This window comes from Globicephala melas, chromosome 2 (genome assembly GCF_963455315.2).
Source record: "Globicephala melas chromosome 2, mGloMel1.2, whole genome shotgun sequence".
NCBI classification, from domain to species: Eukaryota; Metazoa; Chordata; class Mammalia; order Artiodactyla; family Delphinidae; genus Globicephala; species Globicephala melas.
Genome location: NC_083315.2, coordinates 137535711 through 137557728, shown reverse-complemented (window position 1 = coordinate 137557728; position 22018 = coordinate 137535711). Strand labels below are relative to the sequence as shown.

Genomic DNA, 22018 nt, shown 5'->3' with positions numbered 1-22018 from the left:
CTGGGGGGAGGGGGCGGGGGGAAGAGCCAATTAAACCCAAAATGAGTAGCAGAAAGGAAATACTTGAGAGCAGAAATGAATAAAATAGAAAACAGAGAAAATGAGCAAAGTCAAAATTTGGTTCTTTGAAAGATTAATAACATTTTTAATCCCCTAGCAATACTTATCAAGGAAAAAAAATACCCCACACAAATTACCAGTATAAGGAATGAAAAGGGGACCTCACCACAGAACATATAGATATTAATAGAATAATAGGGAATATTATGCTTAACATTGTGCCAATAAATTCAACAACGTAAATGAATTGGAAAAATTTCTTGAAACAACACACCACATAAAAACTGACACAAGAAGAAACTGACACAAGAGAAAAGCAGAATAGCCCTATATCTGTTAAAGAAATAAAACAGTCAAAACTCTGGTAATAGAAACCAGATCAGTGGTTGCCTATGGAGAATGGTGCCTGTTAGAGGTCTTGAGAGAACTCTCTGGAATGATGGAAAAGTTCTATACGGCAAATTTTTGTGCTCATTACAAGGATCATTGACACACTCATAATTGTAATTTGGTAATTGTATTCTTGAGTACATTTCACTGTAAGTACATTTCACCTCAAAAATAAATAGATTGCATCCCCCAGACTACAACATAAACATACAAAACTTGAAACATTCTGAAATTTTAAACATAAATTTTTTTAAATAATTGAAATTGAAAGTTCCATGAGGTATGTTAGATAGTATAACGCCAAAATGATCCTATAGCCTTAGCTGAAAAATGTTGCTTTCTTTTCCTTCTGAATTAAAGTTGTAGAGCTCAAAACCAACAGTATTTCTTTCTGCAATGAAAATAACAGAGCTAATCCTGACTTCCAGAGTCAGTTTGTGACCCTTTTTCAGGGTAATCTTTCTGGAACCACAAAGAGGGTATCAGCTCTAGTTCTGCTCCTTTGCCCTCCAGTATATACCTGCTTTACAGCACCTGTATACTGTATTCTGATTGTCTAAAAATAGTTATTCTCTCCTACCCTATACTATGAATTCTTTGAAGATAAGATTGTGCTTTTATCTCATTTCCCCAATGCCTGGCATGATTTCAGGCTTAGTAGGTACTCAATAAATACTGATTGAGCAAATAGTTTAATGATATTCATATGGAGGTTCTTTGAGCCAGAATACACCGTTGGTCTTGAAAAAAGTATTTAAACATTTTCCCTTTAAATAGGATTCCCTTCCTGTTACACATTATCTAAGGAAACACATTCCATAAGAGTATTCCAGTACCCCGAGGAAAAATAAAACATCCAACGAAACAAAGATATTAGATAGGAGATATTGAATGAAATGCTCAAAAATGCTCCAGTTCAAGATTAAATGAAAAGATAAACTATGAGATAAAATGAAATGGGGAAATGAGGCCAGGGACCTATAGTACACAGTCTTCAGATTATAAAAGGAAGAAAAACTTACATATGGGAAGAAGATCTTTCTAAATCACTTTCTGAAAGGTCAGGTAGTATTTAAACTGTGTGAAAAAAATGTTATTTATCCTTTGAAACACTTATTTTAAAATAACCTTTCTAATAATGGATAATACATATGCCTACATTGTGTTACACCAAATCACAATATAGTTCGTTAACTTCTGTAGCCATATTGTGGGCTGCAATGCTCTAGTTTGATTTCAGGTTAAGTGGGGCGTGCTCAAATATACGTGAACTCTTAGGGATAAGATGTGTGGTGTACTATTATACACAATGAATAATGTTTAGCAAGAGATCCTGTAAAACTTAAGAAGTCTCTAAATTAGGATCAGGAAGATGGAAGGAAAGTAACTTAGCAGTTACAGATCTGTGATCAAAAGAAAGAAGGCTCTCCATTTATGGAGAACTGAGCAAGGCTTTGCTTGTCTCAAGAAAAGGTGTCACGGGAGATGAGCAATTAGGATTATACCTGAAAGGCAAAGGGTTACAGGCTTGCTGCAAAGTTTGGGGCTGGGAATGCTCCGGTCTGAGGCAGAGGAGATGGGAGGTTTGGGTAACAAACTGCCCTTTTACTCAGAGATATTTACATAGTGAAACAGGTCCACGTGACAATGTTTTACAGCTGTTAGTATCCTCAATTAAAATAATCAAAAATGTATTTCCTGTCAAGCTTTTTGTATAATATAGTATATAAGAGGTCATGAGCTAGAGGCAAACTGCCCGGCTCCTCTTCTCATCCCGGGTGGAATTACTAAACCTCTCAGTGCCTTAGTCTTCTCATCTCTAAAATGGGAATGCTAACACTCGATGGCACCTGTCTCAAAGGGTCTTTCAAGGATTAAGTGAGTTAATGCATGTAAAATGCTTACAACAGTGTCTGACACATAGTATGTGCTCAAGAAACATTACTATATTTTATTACTACGGAACGGATCATCAACTCCCTTCCTCTGAAGGAAGTGAGTACACAGAGTGGCTAGCAGAGGGAAACAGAAGTCGGAACACACGCACGTTCCTCACACGCACCGGAAACGCTAACAACAGCCTCACTCAAACGTTATGGGACCTAACACCCTTAAATGATCGCATGAGTAGTTTTCACAAGCAAAGGTTTGTAGCTCTAAACCTCAGACAGAGTTCTAAGTAAAATAAATTTTTAAAAACCTAAAATTGAAGGTAATAGCCATATAAACAAAACCAGGCCTAAACCCCCAAATCAGATGAAAACTTATTCTCTCTTCACCACCTTTTGCTGCATGATCTTTGGAAGCAGGAAAAATCTGTTCCTTCTCCACTCTCATGGAATACCTGAGGAGGACCTTGTCCTGCCCTGAAGAGTGCAGAGTCTAGTGGAGATGGTTCACACAATTTCCACACAACATATGTGCTCTGACTGAGGTTTGTGCCCAGTGCCGTGGTGGTCGATGGAAGGGACTCACTCCCGCTGGGGTGAGCTGGGAAGACAACTGACCTGGGTTATAAACAGTAAGCGAAAGTGAGCTACATAGACCAGGTCTTCATTCATTCGTTCAAAACATATTTACTGAGGACCTACTATGTGTTAAGAACTGTGTTGGATGGTGGAGATAGGACGGAGAGTAAGAGATGTGTTTATTACAGTCTGCAGGGTAGACTAACAGACAATTACCATATAGTGTGATAAGGGCCGTGGTAAGCAGGGGAGCTCATCCTATCGGGAGAAGCAGTGGGGAAGGTTCCCTTCCCAGAGGCGGTGACATCTAAGCTAGGAATTATGCAGGAGACAGACAGGGGTGGACAGAAAAGAATTGCAGAGGGGACAGTGTGTACAGAGGTGGGAGGCTGGAGAAAGTCCAGCAGATCTGATATGCTGACAGGTGTGTCTAAGGACAGAGTACAGAGTTTGAGACAGAGGAGACAGAGCCAGAGAGGTAGGAAGGGCCCAGGGCCTTATGTTCACATTAAGGAGTTTAGATCTGTCTTGAGAGAGATGAGAGGCTATCAAGGGTTTCCAGCAGGATCCAAACATGGTGGTAACCACATTATACAAGGATCAGTGGCTATAATGTGAAAAAAAAAAAAAAAAAAAAAGGGTTCAGAGGGACCAAGACTAGGAGAAGGTTAACAGCCATCATCTAGGGCTTCCCTGGTGGCGCAGTGGTTAAGAATCTGCCTGCCAATGCAGGGGACCCGGGTTCAAGCCCTGGCCCAGGAAGATCCCACATGCCGCGGAGCAGCTAAGCCCATGCACCACAACTACTAAGCCTGAGCTCTAGAGCCCGCAAGCCACAAGTACTGAGCCCACGTGCCACAACTACTGAAGCCACGATAATGAGAAGCCCGGGCACTGCAACGAAGAGTAGCCCCCGCCCACCACAACTAGAGAAAGCCCGCACACAGCAACGAAGACCCAACACAGCCATAAATAAATACATACATACAATCATCATCTAAATGAGAGATGATCCAACCCATGTCCATAGTAGTGGCAGAGTGAACGTTAAGGATGGGTGGATAAAAGCAAGGGAGGGTGGAGCCTGACTCTCAGATCTCTGCGTGGGCAACTGCACGGATGAAGGTGGCATTGCCCCACGGAGGGAATGCTGGTTTGGAGTTGGGCAGGGTGAGTTCCATTTCAGATGAGTTAAGTATAACAGTGCCTGAAGACATCTAAATGGAAGAAGTGGATACATGGGCTGAAGATACAGACTAGGAAACATCAACACCAAAAGGTAACCGGAGTCCTGGGTGCAGGAGAGACTGCTCAGGGGGAGCTGTGGGAGGAGAGGACAAGGGGCCCCTGGCAGAGCTCTAGAGTGACTGGGTGCACAGTGGGAGGGAAGGCTGGAAATAGGGGAACAGGAGACTATTGGTGTAGCAGGAGCTATGGGATATTCTGTCTGGGGATTAAACTTGAGTAACATCTTCCATTAGTTGGTTAACAATGAGAGTCGTGAAGCTAGATCCTGGGATTGATCCCTAAGAAAGCCATTTTTATTATTTTCTAGAGTTAAAGCTAGCATTTCAGATAACATGTAAATGAATTTGCATCCTATCTGTAAGTAAATGCTTCCAGTAATAAGGACCTCCAAATGAGAGAATATGGCTACACTAATACAGATTCATCAACACTGTTAGAAAATGAGGAGCACAGTGCTCCAAAGGGGAGGCGAAAGTTAAATTATCTCATTTGACTCAGGAGTCCCACACCCAAATCTCTAAGTCTAAGAGGCATTGCTTTTATGTCATACAGTAAGGAACATTTTCTTTCTGCAAGGAAAGTTTCAGATGGAACTGTGGGATTATGTTCTGGGTTGTTTAATAAATTATAATACTGGAAATTTTTATGTGAAAAATAAAATGTTTCTGCCCTCATTGAAACAAGAATGTGACAATTTTAACTAATGCATATCACTTTCTTCCGCGCAGCCTAGCATTGGAATTTCACGTGCTTTTCATATTTGAAATGCACAGCGCCACCTAATGGTCACAAACCATATCTGAAAGAGGAAGAAAAAAAGAACAACTAAAATAATAATAATGATAAAAGGAAACTCAAATAAATTTCAAGTTTCAAAGTTGTTTAGTCAACTGGCATTGCAAACAACAATTTTATCTTTTCCCTAATATTGTCATGTGAGTTACACATGATCATATTGCAGAGATAACTATAGATCACATTTTAAATGTAAATCACAAAAAACCTGAAACCATAAATTATACACATTTTTTAAAAATCACAAAATCACTAGAAACACCTTGGATGAAATAATATGTTCAAGTATGATGATTCTTTTTTTCTTTTAAAGAGGTAAATTAGGGGTATCAGTAGAAGGACTTTATCTTGATTTCTACAAGGCTAATGTGGGACCAGTCTTCTGCATGGAAACTGATTATTCTAAGTACTCTCCCTGCAGCCCCTCAAGACTGGGGACATTTGCGGACTACTGAATGAATCTTGGACTCCAGGGAAAGAAAGTAAAGATGGCATCTATTGGTTCTGTCTTGGGAAGCTGTAGCATGTGGCACGACCCTTCTCCAGCCCAGCTCTGGAGTCAAAGGAATTTTCCATTGTTCATACATGCCATCCAGCTCTGGGGGCATAAACAGGAGAAGAGATGGGAGGAGCACAGCTGTGTACCATCTTAGTCAGGCTTGCTACTCCAAGAACAATGCCTCCCAGACTGAGACTTGGGTGTGGGGCTCCCGAGTCAAATGAGTCACCTTCCCTTCCAGCTTACTGGTCTCTTCAAGGCTACCTCTCTTTGGTCTCAGCCTTTCTGAGGTGGTTTGAACCATATGCTATAGAAATTGATAATTTCCCATAAGATTTGTTTTAAAATATCCTGCTCTAATTGAGGAGGGATTTCAAAAATAAAGTATGCTGTTTCACTCTTCCCTCATCACATAGAATATTCAAAATGACAAAAATTCCACTAAAATGTTATGATGTGGAAAACTGATTTTTCCTGTGTAGTCTTTCCCACCTGCCTTTAAGTTCTTTGGGGAATGAAGATCACACATTGCTTTACATACAATTGCAAATGTTTCTTGAATTAACTTCCAGGCTTACCAGAATGCAAGGGGGATTTCATAATGCAAAAGCCACAAAAAAGAAGCAAAGGATCTAAACAAAAAAGTTAAAACATAAGTTACATGTGGAAGGTTTGTTACTTTATATGGAGATCATTAGAAATGATGATTTGCACAAACTGGCATCAATACTAAGCAATCAGTTTCTTTGCTTGCTTCTTGGACTCAGATAAGATCCTAAAATGTGTTGGAAAGGGAGAAGAGGGAAGAGATGTGATAAGGAATGACCTGAGGATAAATTTTAGACTTGTGGGCTGGATGCCATGGAGACAGCATATCACTTACCAGGCTTTACCATGCGCCGGGCACTGGATTAGGCATCTTGTGTGCATTACTCCATATAAGCCTCACCACCATCCTTGAAGATAGATGTTAATATTCCATTTTGAAGAGCAGGAAAAAAAAAAGTTTTTTGAAGCTTAGGCTGGTTACCTGGGGTCCCACAGCCGGTAGAAGGCAGAGAATTTAGGTGTATTCATAGCTAAGTGGCTCTGTCCACTGGCTGGTCCAGGGACTGGCAACAGCAGTTTCATCTTGTGCTTCTCCCAGGGGAGATGTTTTTTAAAATCTCTTCCAATAATTCTGTTTAGCACAATGGTCTGAGAACCACTTTCCTGGACCTGGAGAAAGGTTTTTAGAGATATGCCGTAGGGATCTCTTTGATCTTTCTCCTGATTTCTTTTGAATTTTTAATTAATTAATTAATTTTTGGCTGTGTTGGATCTTCGCTGCTGCACGCAGGCTTTATCTAGTTATGGTGAGCAGGGGCTACTCTTCATTGCGGTGCGCAGGCTTCTTATTGCAGTGGCTTCTCTTGCTGTGGAGCACGGGCTCTAGGTGCACGGGCTTCAGTAGTTGTAGCACGTGGGCTCAGTAGTTGTGGTGCATGGGCCTAGTTGCTCTGTGGCATGTGGGATTTTCCCAGACCAGGGCTCGAACCTGTGTCCCCTGCATTGGCAGGCAGATTCTTAACCACTGTGCCACCAGGGAAGTCCTCTTTTGAATTTTTTAAACTATAAAATTCTTTTTTGTTTCCTCTGTTTATAAAAGCAAGCCATGCTCATTGAATAACTTTCCAGAAGATACATACAAGAATTAAAAAGAAAAGGAAAAGTTACTAGCAGCCTGACCACCCAGAGATAAACAGTGACTTTTCCGGGTGCATCTCTTTCCAGGCCCTTTTCCGAGTATGTATACACCCACACATATTTTAACAGCACTAGCATTAAAACGCGTAATATTCAATGATTGTTTTCAGTTTTCAGTATACTGTGGACACTGTTCCATGACAATAAACAGATCTGCAATAACACATTGAAGCTCATGCTACAGTCCATCAAATAAATCTACCACCTAGTCAACAAGTCAACATTGAGTCAAATCCAGTCCGCATTTTTCTTAGTGACTTGGATGAAGGGGTATGTTGATCAAATATCTGGATGACACAAAGCTGGCAGAGATGGCTAATGCACTGGATTTACAGAATCAGAATGTAAATCATCTTCATTAATAGAAATTATGGCTCTAAATTGATAGAAAACTTAATAACAAATGTAAAACTTCAAGTCTGTTTAGTAACTGTCTGACCAAACCCCATATTTGGGGGAGTGGGGAGAATACTGACTCTAAGAAGGGGTGAAGATAGGGCCGGCAAATCGACCATTCACCTCAGTCAGGTATCAACAAACAAAGTGTACCAAGATTAGTGGTGCAACACGAGAGATGCGAATTATATTCAATAAATGGCTACCCAGGAGCAGGTAAAAAGTAAATCTCAATACAAACATATCATTGCCTCAGAAGGGCTCAGTCACCCACTCTGTGGATGGGCAGGTTCTGCGGTAGTTTCCCATGTTAGATTGTCCTGGGAGAAATCCCAATGTTCAGATCGTGGGTGCTGCCCAAGAGGTTAAATTTTCAGAGCTTGCAAGGAGAAGGCTGAGTGCTCTAAGTTTGCAGACAGAGACTAGGACCTAGCAAGACTCTTTCTTATCACTTAGCACATTTTAAAAATTGAGCTAAATAAAACTCTTGGAGGAGACTGATCGCCCACAGATCACTTCTAAGAGAGAGCTCTGATCTTAGCGAACTTACTCGCCAAAAAAAGGTTTCAACTTCAGATGTTTGGAGAACAAAGTGATTTGGTCTCCAAGATGAGTGTTTGTACAAGCTGGGCAAGGGGAACTCTGCCATTTCAACGTGGGGTTGAGATGTCATCCCAGTTGGATGTAAGGACAGCCAGAGGTAGGCTGTGTGAACCTACAGGGAAGGGCCCAATGGGGGTGTTCCCCCTGCTTCTGGAAGGAAGACCTGGGACCAGTGCTACACAAGCCTGTTCTTTATTGCTGTCATCGTCCCTTCCCAGCCTGCAAGGCTTTTGGACTCCGGGGTCCTGTGTCTGCTATGGTGATTTGAGACGAGGTAAAAAGGGCCTACGGGTAGCCAGATGCTTCCGCTTTGAGCCCTAGCTGCAGGCCCTGTAAGAAGGCGAGAGGTCTATCAGTCCACAGTGCTGTGGTCAATCAGGCATTTCAGGGCTTTGCCCTAACAGATTCCTTTTGCCAATTTGGGAGGTTAATAAAGATGAGCTTACGTTTGATTAATTCTGCAACTTTCACTGTTCAATCATCTGTGACAAAGTACACAGGGTTCCTTACACATATACACTATTCCCACAGATGTCTTTTTAAAAAGGTTGAGTTATCACATGGTTTTGTGAGTAGATGGGGAAGACCCTTTGTTAGTGGTATTTTTTTTTTTTTTTTTTTTCCGGTACGCGGGCCTCTCACCGTCGTGGCCTCTCCCATTGCGGAGCACACGCGCCGGACGCTCAGGCTCAGCGGCCATGGCCCACAGGCCCAGCCGCTCCGCGGCACGTGGGACCCTCCCGGACCAGGGCACGAACCCGTGTCCCCCGCACCGGCAGGCGGACTCCCAACCACTGCGCCACCAGGGAAGCCCTGTTAGTGGTATTTTAATGAGAAATTTCTCCTTATTGATTGGACCACAGTTAAGTCTATCACATTTTCCCTAAAGGCAGTCATTTACTCTTCTCTTAATTTACTAGGTGGTCTACCTAAAATGTACGTCACTTCCCTGTTTGATAAATTGTAAGTTCTAGAACTCTTGGGTCAATGTTCTACAGAAAGGGAGCTATAGGCATAGCTATTCCACCATTGATCATTATTAAACTCTTTGTCAATCTCATGGAGCCATCTAACAAGAAAAACCTGAGTGTTTGCTGCTTTTATCTATTTTCCATAACTTTTGACTCTGAAGGCTGAAATCAGTTGTAGGCTGAGATATACAAGCTCAATAATGAGTCCCCAGGTCCATTCCCACCCTCACCTGAAAGGCTTATAAGGAACCTGCACTTAATACCATTGTGTTTCAAGGTCAGGAATAACAGTCCATCAATAGATCAGACACAGTGTTTACTCCAATTACAAGAAAGAGAAAGATGGGCTTTCTCTGGTACACCAATGCCATGGTCATAGTATCAAGGACCAGAAAGGCATTAATAGTCAGCTGACCCCATATTTTATTATCACAAAGAAAAGCCAGTTGTTCTAAATCTAAAACGATCAACTTCCTAGTTTTACATCTATATTTTTAAACATATGTAGACCCTTCTCAATATAAAAGCTAGATGTTCTATGAGTGACTTACTGAGATTTGCTTGTGGATAAAATGGGTGTTTGGTTATGAGATACATTTTTCAAGCTAAAATCATTGAGGCTGTACTTTGTGTATCAACGTGTTAGAGCAAATGCCAAATTATTTCTTCAGGAGAATCAGGGCACCAACAGATGGTCCTTTCTTAGTTCACCTCCAAGTGGAGGTGCAGTGGCCTTCTGTCCACCATATGTCCTTGTTAGGTACCTCAAATTTAATAAGAAGTTGTCAATCCCTCCCTAGCTTGCTTGATTATTAAAACATATGGCCCTGAGTTTAACTGGCAATGTAGAAGCTCTGTGATCTAGGAACTTACTGCGATGTTTAATCTTGGAACTCACAACTGCTCCTTAACTATGGAAAACTTTGGGAAATGAATGATATTTATGGAAGATTACCTGAAGGATAGCAGTGCACCCATTCTTTTAGATCAGTCGTTTTCAAACTTCTTTTTTAACAATAGAATTCTTGTTCAAACCATGTCTTTCTTAGAAGCCTAGGGTCAGAGAATGGGATGCGAGGAAGGGATGGGGATCTTAATCCCACCACTGGTGGTCCCCCCAGAACGTAGCTTGAGAACCGTCCAAAGACAGCGGGGCAGAGAAGCACACACAGACTGGATGGGGGGCCTCCCTAGAATGGCTTCACTGAATTGTGCTTTGACCAAGCACCATTATATCTCACTCTGGCAGATGGTGTAAGGAACAGTGCTAGGAAATGAATGCAATATTTACTGCAAGGTTTTTGTTAAAGACATTGTTTACCTGGTTTCACAACATCTTCTCTGGGAGAACCCCAAGGAGAAAATGTTTCCTAGTCTTTACACCAGAAATCACTTAATAGTCTTCTGAGCTGATGCTTTGTTTCCTCCCATGGATGCAGTGTTGATCCTTCCCCCTTGAAGCTGGCCACTGGAAAGCTTAAGAAGCAAGCCTGTAGACCACCCTTAGCAAGCCACACAATCTCATGGCAGGTGCTTCAGGAACCAACTTCTCACTCAGCTCCACCTTGTTTTACAAAATGTATTCCCTTTGCCTTCATTCTTTTGCTTTGAAGTATTTTTTGTATGTCGCTTTACTGCATATTTTAAAGCCACCTCAATCCTTTTAAAAACATTATGTAAGTAAGAAAATTCTTATTAAGAAACCAACTCAAGAAAAGGAAGGAGATCAGGATGATGAGAGTCTAAACCCAAAGAGGACCAAATCAGGAAACTAAGCAAGTATGTTCTGGAAATAAAACTCTTGATGCAAACATGATAGCCATCTTCAGAGTTCTTAAAGGGCAAGGAGTAAGTTTATTCTGTATTCCTCTAGAGAAGGAACATAGAATACATTATGGTCATTACCCAAAAAGCTGTCAAATCTTAGAACTGGACAAGGAAAGGACCTCACAAATTGCTGAGTTCTTTGTCACAAGAAGTGTTCAAGTGGAGCTCAAATGACCCCCTCGTTGGGAGGTTACAAATGTGTGGTGGACACCCTTTTAGTTCTCAGCCAGACCACACCCCCTCCTTTGGAAGAGTCCCTTCAACTTTTACTGAAGAGATGGATGTGGGCAGCCCTGTGTCTGTCTTGGGACCTTTCCCCACTCCGGCCACAACAGATTGGACCAGGGCTGGACCCGTGACCCAAGCTGGAGCCTCCCTTGAACTAAAGAATATAACTGCCAGAGTCGGGAGGAGCTGAAAGGTGACCCAGCACTGGTGTCCACGTCAGAGCTGTGGCAACCTGAAGCATGCAAAGTCCAAGATTTGGAGAAGCAAACTTGCTCGAGAAGGTGGCCTACAGAACTACAGGGAGAAGCAGCGGCAAGAAACAGTGCAGAGAGAGGAGAGAAGCCTGATGACTTTCTCCTCCTATGAGAGCCAGATATACTTCCCTCAGTTCCTTGCTTCTGTGACGTTCCTCATCTGAACAATAGCTACCTGTTGCTGAAGCTGTTCCTTGCATTGCAGAAATCCTTGACTATCTAATCAAAGCAAATCCCCAGATGGATTATGAGGCTGGAGTAGATCAGTGGCCCCCAAAGCTGGGTGATCATCACACTGCTCTGAGTAAGCTTCCTGGGTGCCAGCCCCTGGAGACTGTGACTTAGTGGCAAGAATCAGACTCTGAGAAATGTGTATTTTTAAACACCATCCCCACTCCCAATGATTTTGCTACTTGGCCAGATGGGGAACCACTGGATCAAGTATCATGAAGGGCCTTGGTCCCTTTAAGATTCTCAGACTTTGGTTTAGAAGTTGACACAATGCAGCTGTCCTCACAGTATCCCTCCTACAGAAAGAGAACTAAAATTTTAAACACAATCACTTCAAATTCACATTTCAGAGACAAAGGTCAGGGGCCCCTGCAGTCCTCCAAGGGTAATACAACCTCCAGATTGAATATTAACAAGGCATATTGATCAGCACAAACGGCAAGTACAGGTTCCCAGGTTCTCGGCCAAGGTTTTTAAACATTTGTATCAGTGACCTAGATAGTGGAATTAAAAGTATGTTTATTCAGTTTGTTGATGCTATCAAGCAGGAAAGAGCATTAAGCACATCTGTCTTGGGCACTTCAGTTTTCCTAAGATGAGCCCTCCCTCTTCACATTATGGGTGTTAGAACATAGGGCTGATAACTGTTTTTTCTTTTTCCTTTTTTGATTTGAATTTTATTTCATTTTTTTATACAGCAGGTTCTTATTATTTTATTTTATATTTTATACATATTAGCAGATATATGTCAATCCCAATCTTCCAATTCACCCACCACCACTGCTCCGCCCCCAGCTTTCCCCCCTGGTGTCCATGTTTGTTTTCTACATCTGTGTCTCTATTTCTGCCTTGCAAACTGGTTCATCTGTACCATTTTTCTAGATTCCGCATATATGCATTAATATACAATATTTGTTTTTCTCTCTCTGACTTACTTCACTCTGTATGACAGTCTCTAGGTCCACCCATGTCTCTACAAATGACCCAATTTCATTCCTTTTTATGGCTGAGTAATAGTCCATTGTATATATGTACCACAACTTCTTTATCCATTCGTCTGTCAATGGACATTTAGGTTTCTTCCATGACCTGGCCATTGTAAATAGTGCTGCAATGAACATTGGGGGGCATGTGACTTTTTGAATTATGGTTTTCTCTGGGTATATGCCCAGTAGTGGGATTGCTGTGTCATATGATAATTCTATTTTTCATTTTATAAGGAACGTTCATACTGTTCTCTACAGTGGCTGTATCAATTTACCTTCCCACCAACAGTGCAAGAGGGTTCCTTTCTCTCCACACCCTCTCCAGCATTTGTTGTTTGTAGATTTTATGATGATGCCCATTCTAACTGGTGTGAGGTGATACCTCATTGTAGTTTTGATTTGCATTTCTCTAATAATTAGTGATGTTGAGCAGTTTTCATGTGCCTCTTGGCCATCTGTATGTCTTCTTTGGAGAAATGTCTATTTAGATCTTCTGCCCATTTTTTTATTGGGTTGTTTGTTTTTTTAATATTGAGCTGCATGAGCTGTTTATATATTTTGGAGATTAATCCTTTGTCCGTTGATTTATTTGCAAATATTTTCTCCCATCTGAGAGTTATCTTTTTGTCTTGTTTATAGTTTCCTTTGCTGTGCAAAAGTTTTTGTTTCATTGGGTCCCATTTGTGTATTTTTGTTTTTATTTCCATTACTCTAGGAGGTGGGTCATAAAAGATCTTGCTGTGATTTATGTCAAAGAGGGTTCTTCCTATGGTTTCCTCTAAAAGTTTTATAGTGTCTGGTCTTACATTTAGTTCTTTAATCCATTTTGAGTTTATTTTTGTGTGTGGTGTTAGGGAATGTTCTAATTTCATTCTCTTACATGTACCTGTCCAGTTTTCCCAGCACCACTTATTGAAGAGACTGTCTTTTCTCCATTGTATATCCTTGCCTCCTTTGTCATAGATTAGTTGACCATAGGTGCGTGGGTTTATCTCTGGGCTTCCTATCCTGTACCATTGATCTATTTTTCTGTTTTTGTGCCAGTACCATATTGTCTTGATTACTGTAGCTTTGTAGTATAGTCCGAAGTCAGGGAGTCTGATTCCTTCAGCTCCATTTTTTTCCTTCAAGATTGCTTTGGCTATTTGGGTCTTTTGTGTCTCCATACAAATTTTAAGATTTTTTGTTCTAGTTCTGTAAAAAATGCCATTGGTAATTTGATAAGGATTGCATTGAATCTGTAGATTGCTTTGGGTAGTATTGTCATTTTCACAATATTGATTCTTCCAATCCAAGAACATGGTATCTCTCTCCATCTGTTTGTGTCATCTTTGATTTCTTTCATCAGTGTCTTATAGTTTTCTGAGTACTGGTCTTTTACCTCCTTAGGTAGGTTTTTTCCTAGGTATTTTATTCTTTTTGTTGCATTGGTGAATGCGATTGTGTCCTTAATTTCTTTTTCTGATCTTTCGTTGTTAGTGTATAAGAATGCAAGAGATTTATGTGCATTAATTTTGTATCCTGCAACTTTACCAGATTCATTGATTAGCTCTAGTAGTTTTCTGGTGGGATCTTTAGGATTCTGTATGTATAGTATCATGTCATCTGCAAACAGTGACAGTTTTACTTCTTTTCAAGTTTGGATTCCTTTTATTTCTTTTTCTTCTCTGATTGCCATGGCCAGGACTTCCAAAACTATGTTGAATAATAGTGGTGAGAGTGGACATCCTTGTCTTGTTTCTGATCTTAAAGGAAATGCTTTCAGTTTTTAACCATTGAGAATGATGTTTGCTATGGGCTTGTCATATATGGCCTATATTATGTTGAGGTAGGCTCCCTCTGTGCCCACTTTCCAGAGAGTTTTTATCATAAATGGATGTTGAATCTTGTCAAAAGACAAGCTGATAACTTTTTGAAAATTTTTAAATGTTTAACCATTCACTCCCGATACAGAGTGAAGGATTCCTACATTTCAAATAGATATTGTCACTGTGGGAAAGGGAAAGCCAGTGTGTATATCACATTCCTCAGTGGGGTCATCCCCAAACCAATGAGTTTCACTCCCACAGGGACAGGGAAAGGGCAGGGGAGGGTGGCCTTTAGTCTCAACAGACAAGCTGGTTCCCTAGACACTGCTCTGTAGGTGTCCCCTCCCTCTTGCCATCCTCACCCTGGTATATGGCCCTCTCACCTCTCACACTGCATTAACCCAGTTCAGTTTTGATTTAACTCTTTCTTATTTCCAGTGACAAAGCTTTTCCTTCCCCTCTATCTCAATTCTGTCACCCAACTTGTCCTCCTGATATTTTGGGTCTCTCTAGTACCAACTCACCAAGCACAACTCCTACAACCAAACTCTATGCACATAGTTCAAGTCCAATCCAATCCCTGCTGATTTTTCCAGTCTTTTAACCTGGGCATCCCATAGCCAATGCCTGTGCCACCTAAGACCTATTGTCACCTATCTCAGTCACATTGTTCATTTTATACTGCCCCCTGCAGCTCTCAACTCACCCAATTCTGCTCACAAGTGGCCTCCACTGTTTTTCAGTAAGTTGATGACCCAAAACTCCAACACACTGCAGCAAGGAGTGCAAAGAACTCCTGTCTGTCTTTTCTGCCCCCAGTGCTTACAGTACTCGTTCACCGAAGTTACTCTGCATCTTCCACTAGGGGGTACCACCCCATAATTTTTGAAACAGGAAGTCTGCTGAACACAGTTCTTAATGAAAAATGAAGTCCAGGCACAGTGGATATTTTTCAAACTTTTCTGAACACATGCTGTAATTTATGAAGCAATTTAATTTGATTCCTTTTAAATAAAAGCTGCCCCATGGGCAGAGTAATAGGCAACAATCCTGAGCAGTATAAACTTATATAAGCGAACACCAATTAAAAACCCTTGGCTCTATTACGGTAAGATAAATAGTCATGAACTAAATGAAATAAATGCAAAAACTGAGTACAGCCAGACAAGTGAAGTTATTTTTACTTTAGCAAGAGAAATAGACATGCTGAACAAAAGTTGGCTTCAAAACGAAAGCTTTTGTTAAACAAAAATAAGGCAACTCAGATGTTCTGGGACTTTGCATAAATGGAACAGAATTCTCTTATCTTTGGGGTATAAAAGACCTGCTACACTAGAAGTCGGTTCAAGTCTTTTGGGTTCTTTTAAGAAGAAGTATGTCTAGACATTACACTGCGGTGACTGAAAATGAAGGATGCTGGAATTTAGCACTAGACTCTCAGCTACCACTTACCTCTATAAGAACTTGGCTAGCCTCCATTTCCTTAGCCTAAATCTTAGTTCTGCATCAGTTTCATGGTTATAATATTACCTACCACCTAGGTTTGCGGTGTGAATTAGATGAGATACTGCATATAAAGTGCCTACAGAGTGACTGGCCCACAGTAGGTACTCAGTAAATGCTGACTATTTTTTTTTTTTTTAATGCTGACTATTTATTCAATGAGTCAGTGCAAGGAAGACCTCTTGGGATGACTAGAAACAGATATCTTTGCATTGAAAGAGATATTTACTATCATTTTGGCAAACACACTCATACAGATAAGCAATCAGGAAACCAGAGAAGTTAAGCAATTTGACAAAGGTCACCCAGCTATTTCTTGATGAACTTTTGAGTAGAACTTGGACTTCCTTAACATCAGGCAACTTTCTTTCCCCTATCTTATATTGCTTCTCCTAGTATCTGATAGTTTATTAGCGCAGACTAAATATATTCTGTGGTTTACAACTGGTTTTGTTGGCAACATTTTGGTGACTGTAGCCAAGTAAACAATGTGTGGCAGTGTCAAAGACTCTAGAGATATGTATCTTTAACAGGTTTGACTTTTAAGCCCCTTTCCTACTTTTAGAAATTTACCCTAAGGAAATAATATAAAATGAAAGGTTATAGGCGAAAAGATGTCTACTACTATATTCTTTGGAATACTGAAAAACTGGAAATAATCCACATGCCCAACAATAGGAGAGTGGTTAAATATGGCAAAACCATGAATTTTGGAACCATTTAACAATTATGAAGACCACAAAGCAACAGAGAAAATATTTACTTTATTCTTCATCTCATTCCATAAGGAGGTAATTTAACACACAGAATGATAATGTATTTTTTATAATTAAAATCTATTAAAATTAAATGGATAAAACCCACAATATAAAATGGAAAAATAAAACGATTTGAGGAGTACTGGGATTGGGAATGACTTTTCCTTTCACTTTGAGTTCTCTTTATAATAAACAGACACAAAAAAGAATTGTTTAGAATGAACTAACTTCTTTTTTGGGACTGGGAAGAGTTCACAAGAGTCACGTGTCCTTTAACGCATCATAACACATAACCAAATGCAAGACACGAGGTCAGAGCCCTCGTTATACACTGAACTCTGGGGGACACAGCAATACATACCAGTCCCTGGCCTCTCAGAACTTGCAAGCTGGTAGAGAAGACATGACGTATACATGCATCCCGGCACTGCTTCACCTCCAAAATCTTTTTGTTTGTTTGTTTTGCAGTACGCGGGCCTCTCACTGTTGTGGCCTCTCCCATTGCGGAGCACAGGCTCCGGAAGCGCAGGCTCAGCGGCCATGGCTCATGGGCCCAGCCGCTCCGCGGCATATGGGATCCTCCCGGACTGGGGCACGAACCCGTGTCCCATGCATCGGCAGGCGGACTCTCAACCACTGCGCCACCAGGGAAGCCCCTCCAAAATCTTTAACATCCCATCTCATACCAGGGCTTTTCCCCTCCCAGCTTTCATGCCAGCTGCTCGTTAATTAACATCATTAGGACTGCCAGTCTGCTGGTCCCTATGCTCTCTTTTGGTCCCCCAGCTTTGTTTCATTTTTCTTTGCTATTCTCTTAAATACTAAGGCCTATCACTTAAGCCACCTGCTCCACAATAACTGCAATATCTTAAGCCTTTATTTCCAATTCACCTGCACTGAAAGCCCCCATGTGCTGGACGTGTTCACTTGCCTTCTCCCAGCCTGGGTTGCATGACTCCTCTAGACGAAGCCACTCAACATCACTTCATATATCCCAGGCCAGTTCCCTCTTCCCCTCCTCATAGACTTCCTTAGGCTCATGCTTTCCCTTCCCCGCCCCCCAATGCCTTTTACTGCACAGAAAGAAATTCTTATGTGGGAACTTTCTCCCCTTGAGCCAAGACCAAAGCCCAGTTGCATTCTGCATCCATCCTTACTCCCTGTTTCAGAGGTGAGCTGACCCTGCACCTGCTCTCTGGACCCGGAGCCTCCTGCCTGCTCCTGCCTTTGGACCATCCATGAGCTTGTCGCCCCTCTCTTCAACCTTGCCGGAACTGTTATCTTTTCCCCTCAGAATAAATCCTTGCTGCCATCTATAAAGAAGCCTTTCCCTTGGGATACATACTCTTCTAAATGATTGCCACTTGCCTTTCTCCTGCCCCTCCCCCATACTTCTAAAAGGCGTTGTCCTGCCTGGGCTGCCTCCACATCCTCTTTCCCTCACCTGAGACAGCCTGACTCCTCCCACCCCACCACCCAAATTGTTCCCACAGAAGTTAAACCTTTTCATTTCTTGTCTCACTAGAACCCTCAGCTGTGTTTCACCCTGTAGACCATTCCTTGTCTTGAAATATTCTCTTCATTTGGCTTTTGGGACACTCTGGTGTGACCCTAGTTATCAGAATGAATAAATGAATGTCATCCAGGGAGGGGAGAGCTGGCAAGTCTCTCAGCTCAACAGGAGGGCTCACACTTCCGGGGAGTGGTGGCGGGGCAATTGTTAGACTTAAAATCCACTAGGTTAAGTTTGGGGAACCAAATTCCTTCCTAGGGACTAGTTCTGTGGACTCTATGTCAAGCCAACTGATGACTCAATGATATAGGAGTGGATGGAACCCACCAAAATGATACAGAGAACTGTTTCTTCTTTTATCTTCTTGAAAGAAAGGTGTAGTGGAGACTGGATCACACCATAGGAAGTTGTGGACAATGTTGGGATTTCCTCTCTTGGAATATGATTAAAAGTGCGGGAAGTGGAATTCGAGTCACCTGGGTCTCCCTCAGTATTCTCTAATAGCTAAAGCTTGCGATCTGCATTCATTCCATTCAACAAGATAGAATGAATTTTCTGTTATTAAAACAATATTACTTTTTAATTTTAGTATCATTCTTGTAAAGTATAATTTGGTACTTGAGTATATGCTGTGTATTGTCTATTTTGATTCATCTTATTCCTGAGTAATATGTCCCCTATCAGACTGCAAGTGCCTTGAGATCAAGGGTCCTTTTTAGTCTAATTGTCTTCTGTCTTCTACCTTGCTTAGCTTAGGGCTAACACTTGAAAGATGCTAAAAAAAAAAAATCCCTGTTGTTTAATTTAGCAAGTATTTTAACTTTCCAGATTTCAATGGGTTTGAATAACTCCTGAATGCAATATATTATTCTAAGTGCAGAAGTGTAATATAGCAAATATTTAAGTTATTTGCATTTTAGGAGCGGGAAGAGAGGCAGAAACACCTCAATACCTAAGGAGGATTTAGCACAAAGTTGAAATGGCCCGACACCCTCTTTTGTATATTGTACCAACCTAGATATAAAAGCCAGAATCGCAAGCAATGTTCAGAGCTATTTTGGGTTTCCTTTGCAGTAAGTCCTATAAAACCTTGTAGTTCACCTCCTTAGGCCCAAAGTCCTAACATCCTTGATTGTGGATAGCAGCTAGGTCTTTTGGGACCTTGGGTCGGACTTTTTTCCAGTCAGGCAAATAATCTGAAAAGAAAAAGAAATCACATGTAGTCCAGTGCAATTTTCTCCTTGTGTGGTTTCTCCACCAGCTAGAGAGATATTTAAAGGCTCTGAACCTCCTGCCATCTTTAGTTCTCTTTTTTAAGTGTCATTTTTAGAGAACTTTCCACTTTTCTTAGTTATACAGCCAGATTGGGACACCTAGCCGGAAAATCATTTTCCCTTAAAAAAAAAAAATTCTAGAATTTGAATGCAGGCACGGCATTCCAAACCGATTTACCATAGTGCAGTCTCTTGGGCATTACAACTTGTGGCTGCAACTTGACTGAAAGGGGGCCCCTAAGTTAACCTACAAAGACAAGAGGGTCCAGAGACACTTTTTTCCACTTTCAGATAAAAGAGGATTAATTACCTGAAATCTTCAAGGCTCCAGGACGCACGGTGCAGTCCCTCAGTGGAACTTTGTGCTGGAGGCTGCAGCTCCTACGATTTCGGGCAAGACTGGCCCAGGCACTCTAGTCACTTGGAAGGCGGAAGGGAAGGAAGTACCTGAGCAAGGTATGAGCCACTCAGAGGCATCCTGGGGCCGCCACTCACCTCGGGGAGGAGGAGCTAGAGTCCGGACCCACCCGGATCCAGAGGAAAAGCGAGCTCTGGGCCCGCCAGGTGAGGGAAGGAACGCCCGCCCGCTCACCTCCGAAGAGGCGGGGCGCGGCTCTCGATTACCCGCAGGGGCGGTGCTGGCCGATCACCTGGGCCGAGGCGGAACTGAAGGGTCCGGTCACTGCCCGGAGAACCTGTAACTAAGACTCACCTGTGCGGGGGTCGGAGGCGGGGCTGGGGCCAGAACTCACCTGAGCCGGTGGAAACCTGCCCTGGGGGTAGCCCCGGGTTCGCCCAGTGAGGAGGGGGAGGCGCCCCCGGCCGGCCCCATCCGAGCTCCCCTCCGTGGGTCCGCGCGGCCGCCATGACCTGGAGCGCCACCGCCCGGGGCGCCCACCAGCCCGACAACACCGCGTTCACTCAGCAGCGCCTCCCCGCCTGGCAGCCGCTGCTGTCAGCCAGCATCACGCTGCCGCTCTTCTTCTGCGCCGGCCTGGCCTTCATCGGCCTGGGCCTGGGCCTCTACTACTCCTCCAACGGCATCAAGGAGCTCGAGTACGACTACACCGGCGACCCGGGCACCGGCAACTGCTCGGTGTGCGCCGCCGCCGGCCAGGGCCGCGCGCCGCCGCCCCGCTGCTCGTGCGCCTGGTACTTCTCGCTGCCCGAGTTCTTCCAGGGCCCCGTGTACCTCTACTACGAGCTGACCAACTTCTACCAGAACAACCGGCGCTACGGCGTGTCCCGCGACGACGCGCAGCTGAGCGGGCTGCAGAGCGCGCTGCACCACCCGGTCAACGACTGCTACCCCTACCAGTATAGCGCGGCTGGCCTGCCCATCGCGCCTTGCGGCGCCATCGCCAACAGCCTCTTCAACGACTCCTTCTCGCTGTGGCACCAGCGCCTGCCGGGCGGGCCCTACGTCGAGGTGCCGCTCGACCGCACCGGCATCGCCTGGTGGACCGACTACCACGTCAAGTTCCGCAACCCGCCGCTGGTGAACGGCAGCCTGGCGTTGGCCTTCCTGGGCACCGCGCCCCCGCCCAGCTGGCACCGGCCGGTCTACGAGCTCAGCCCAGACCCGAACAACACCGGCTTCATCAACCAGGACTTCGTGGTATGGATGCGCACGGCGGCGCTGCCCACGTTCCGCAAGCTGTACGCGCGCATCCGCCAGGGCAACTACTCGGCCGGGTTGCCGCGGGGCACCTACCGCGTCAACATCACCTACAACTACCCGGTGCGCGTCTTCGGCGGCCACAAGCTCATCAACTTCAGCAGCATCTCTTGGATGGGCGGCAAGAATCCGTTCCTGGGCATCGCCTACTTGGTGGTCGGCTCCCTCTGCATCCTCACGGGATTTGTCATGCTGGTCGTCTACATTCGCTACCAGGACCAGAACGACGACGACGAGGACGACGAGTAATTCCTGCTTTCAGAGTACTCTTTCTGCTTCTTGCCACAACGCTCTTGCAAGCTTCTTTTGGTTTCTCCCTCCCGACTGTCACCCAGTTCCAACTTCGCCTCACTTTGCCTCCAGTTGTGGATGAGGGGACCAGAGAGAGAGAGGAATTACACCCGATCGGGGGCTTCCAGACTCTTCTGGGGTGTTTGAACTGCTAGAGTGAGACATCCCTGCACATTTTCCCCATCTCCTTCACGAGTTGACACGTGAGGTTCTTTGAGAGAGGAAGGGACGGCTAGACTCCTCTCATTCAACCCCCATCTGGTGAAGAGATGTTAAATAACTCATTCCAGATCTAGCAGCTGCTCATTGCCTCCTGACGCTGACTCTAGAGTTTTAACCGCTACAGTACAGTGGTTTTCTTTTTTCTTTTTTGGGGGGTGGGAGTGTAGAGAGGGAAGCCCATAAATAACCAGCAGAGACATGGAGGGGTGGGGGAGAACATATTGATTAAAAATGTAGATAGTTTAGGAGGCCCCATCCCCAGAAATTCT

General features: G+C 43.3%; 1 protein-coding gene across 1 annotated transcript; it reads left to right on the top strand.

Moving 5' to 3' along the window:
- Positions 1–20392: 20392 nt before the first annotated feature.
- TMEM30B (transmembrane protein 30B) lies at positions 20393–21618 on the top strand. The gene has a single exon (XM_030855167.3). It carries the CDS (start codon positions 20424–20426, stop codon positions 21483–21485), a length of 1062 nt encoding a protein of 353 aa, XP_030711027.1. The 5' UTR covers positions 20393–20423; the 3' UTR covers positions 21486–21618.
- Positions 21619–22018: the final 400 nt, after the last annotated feature.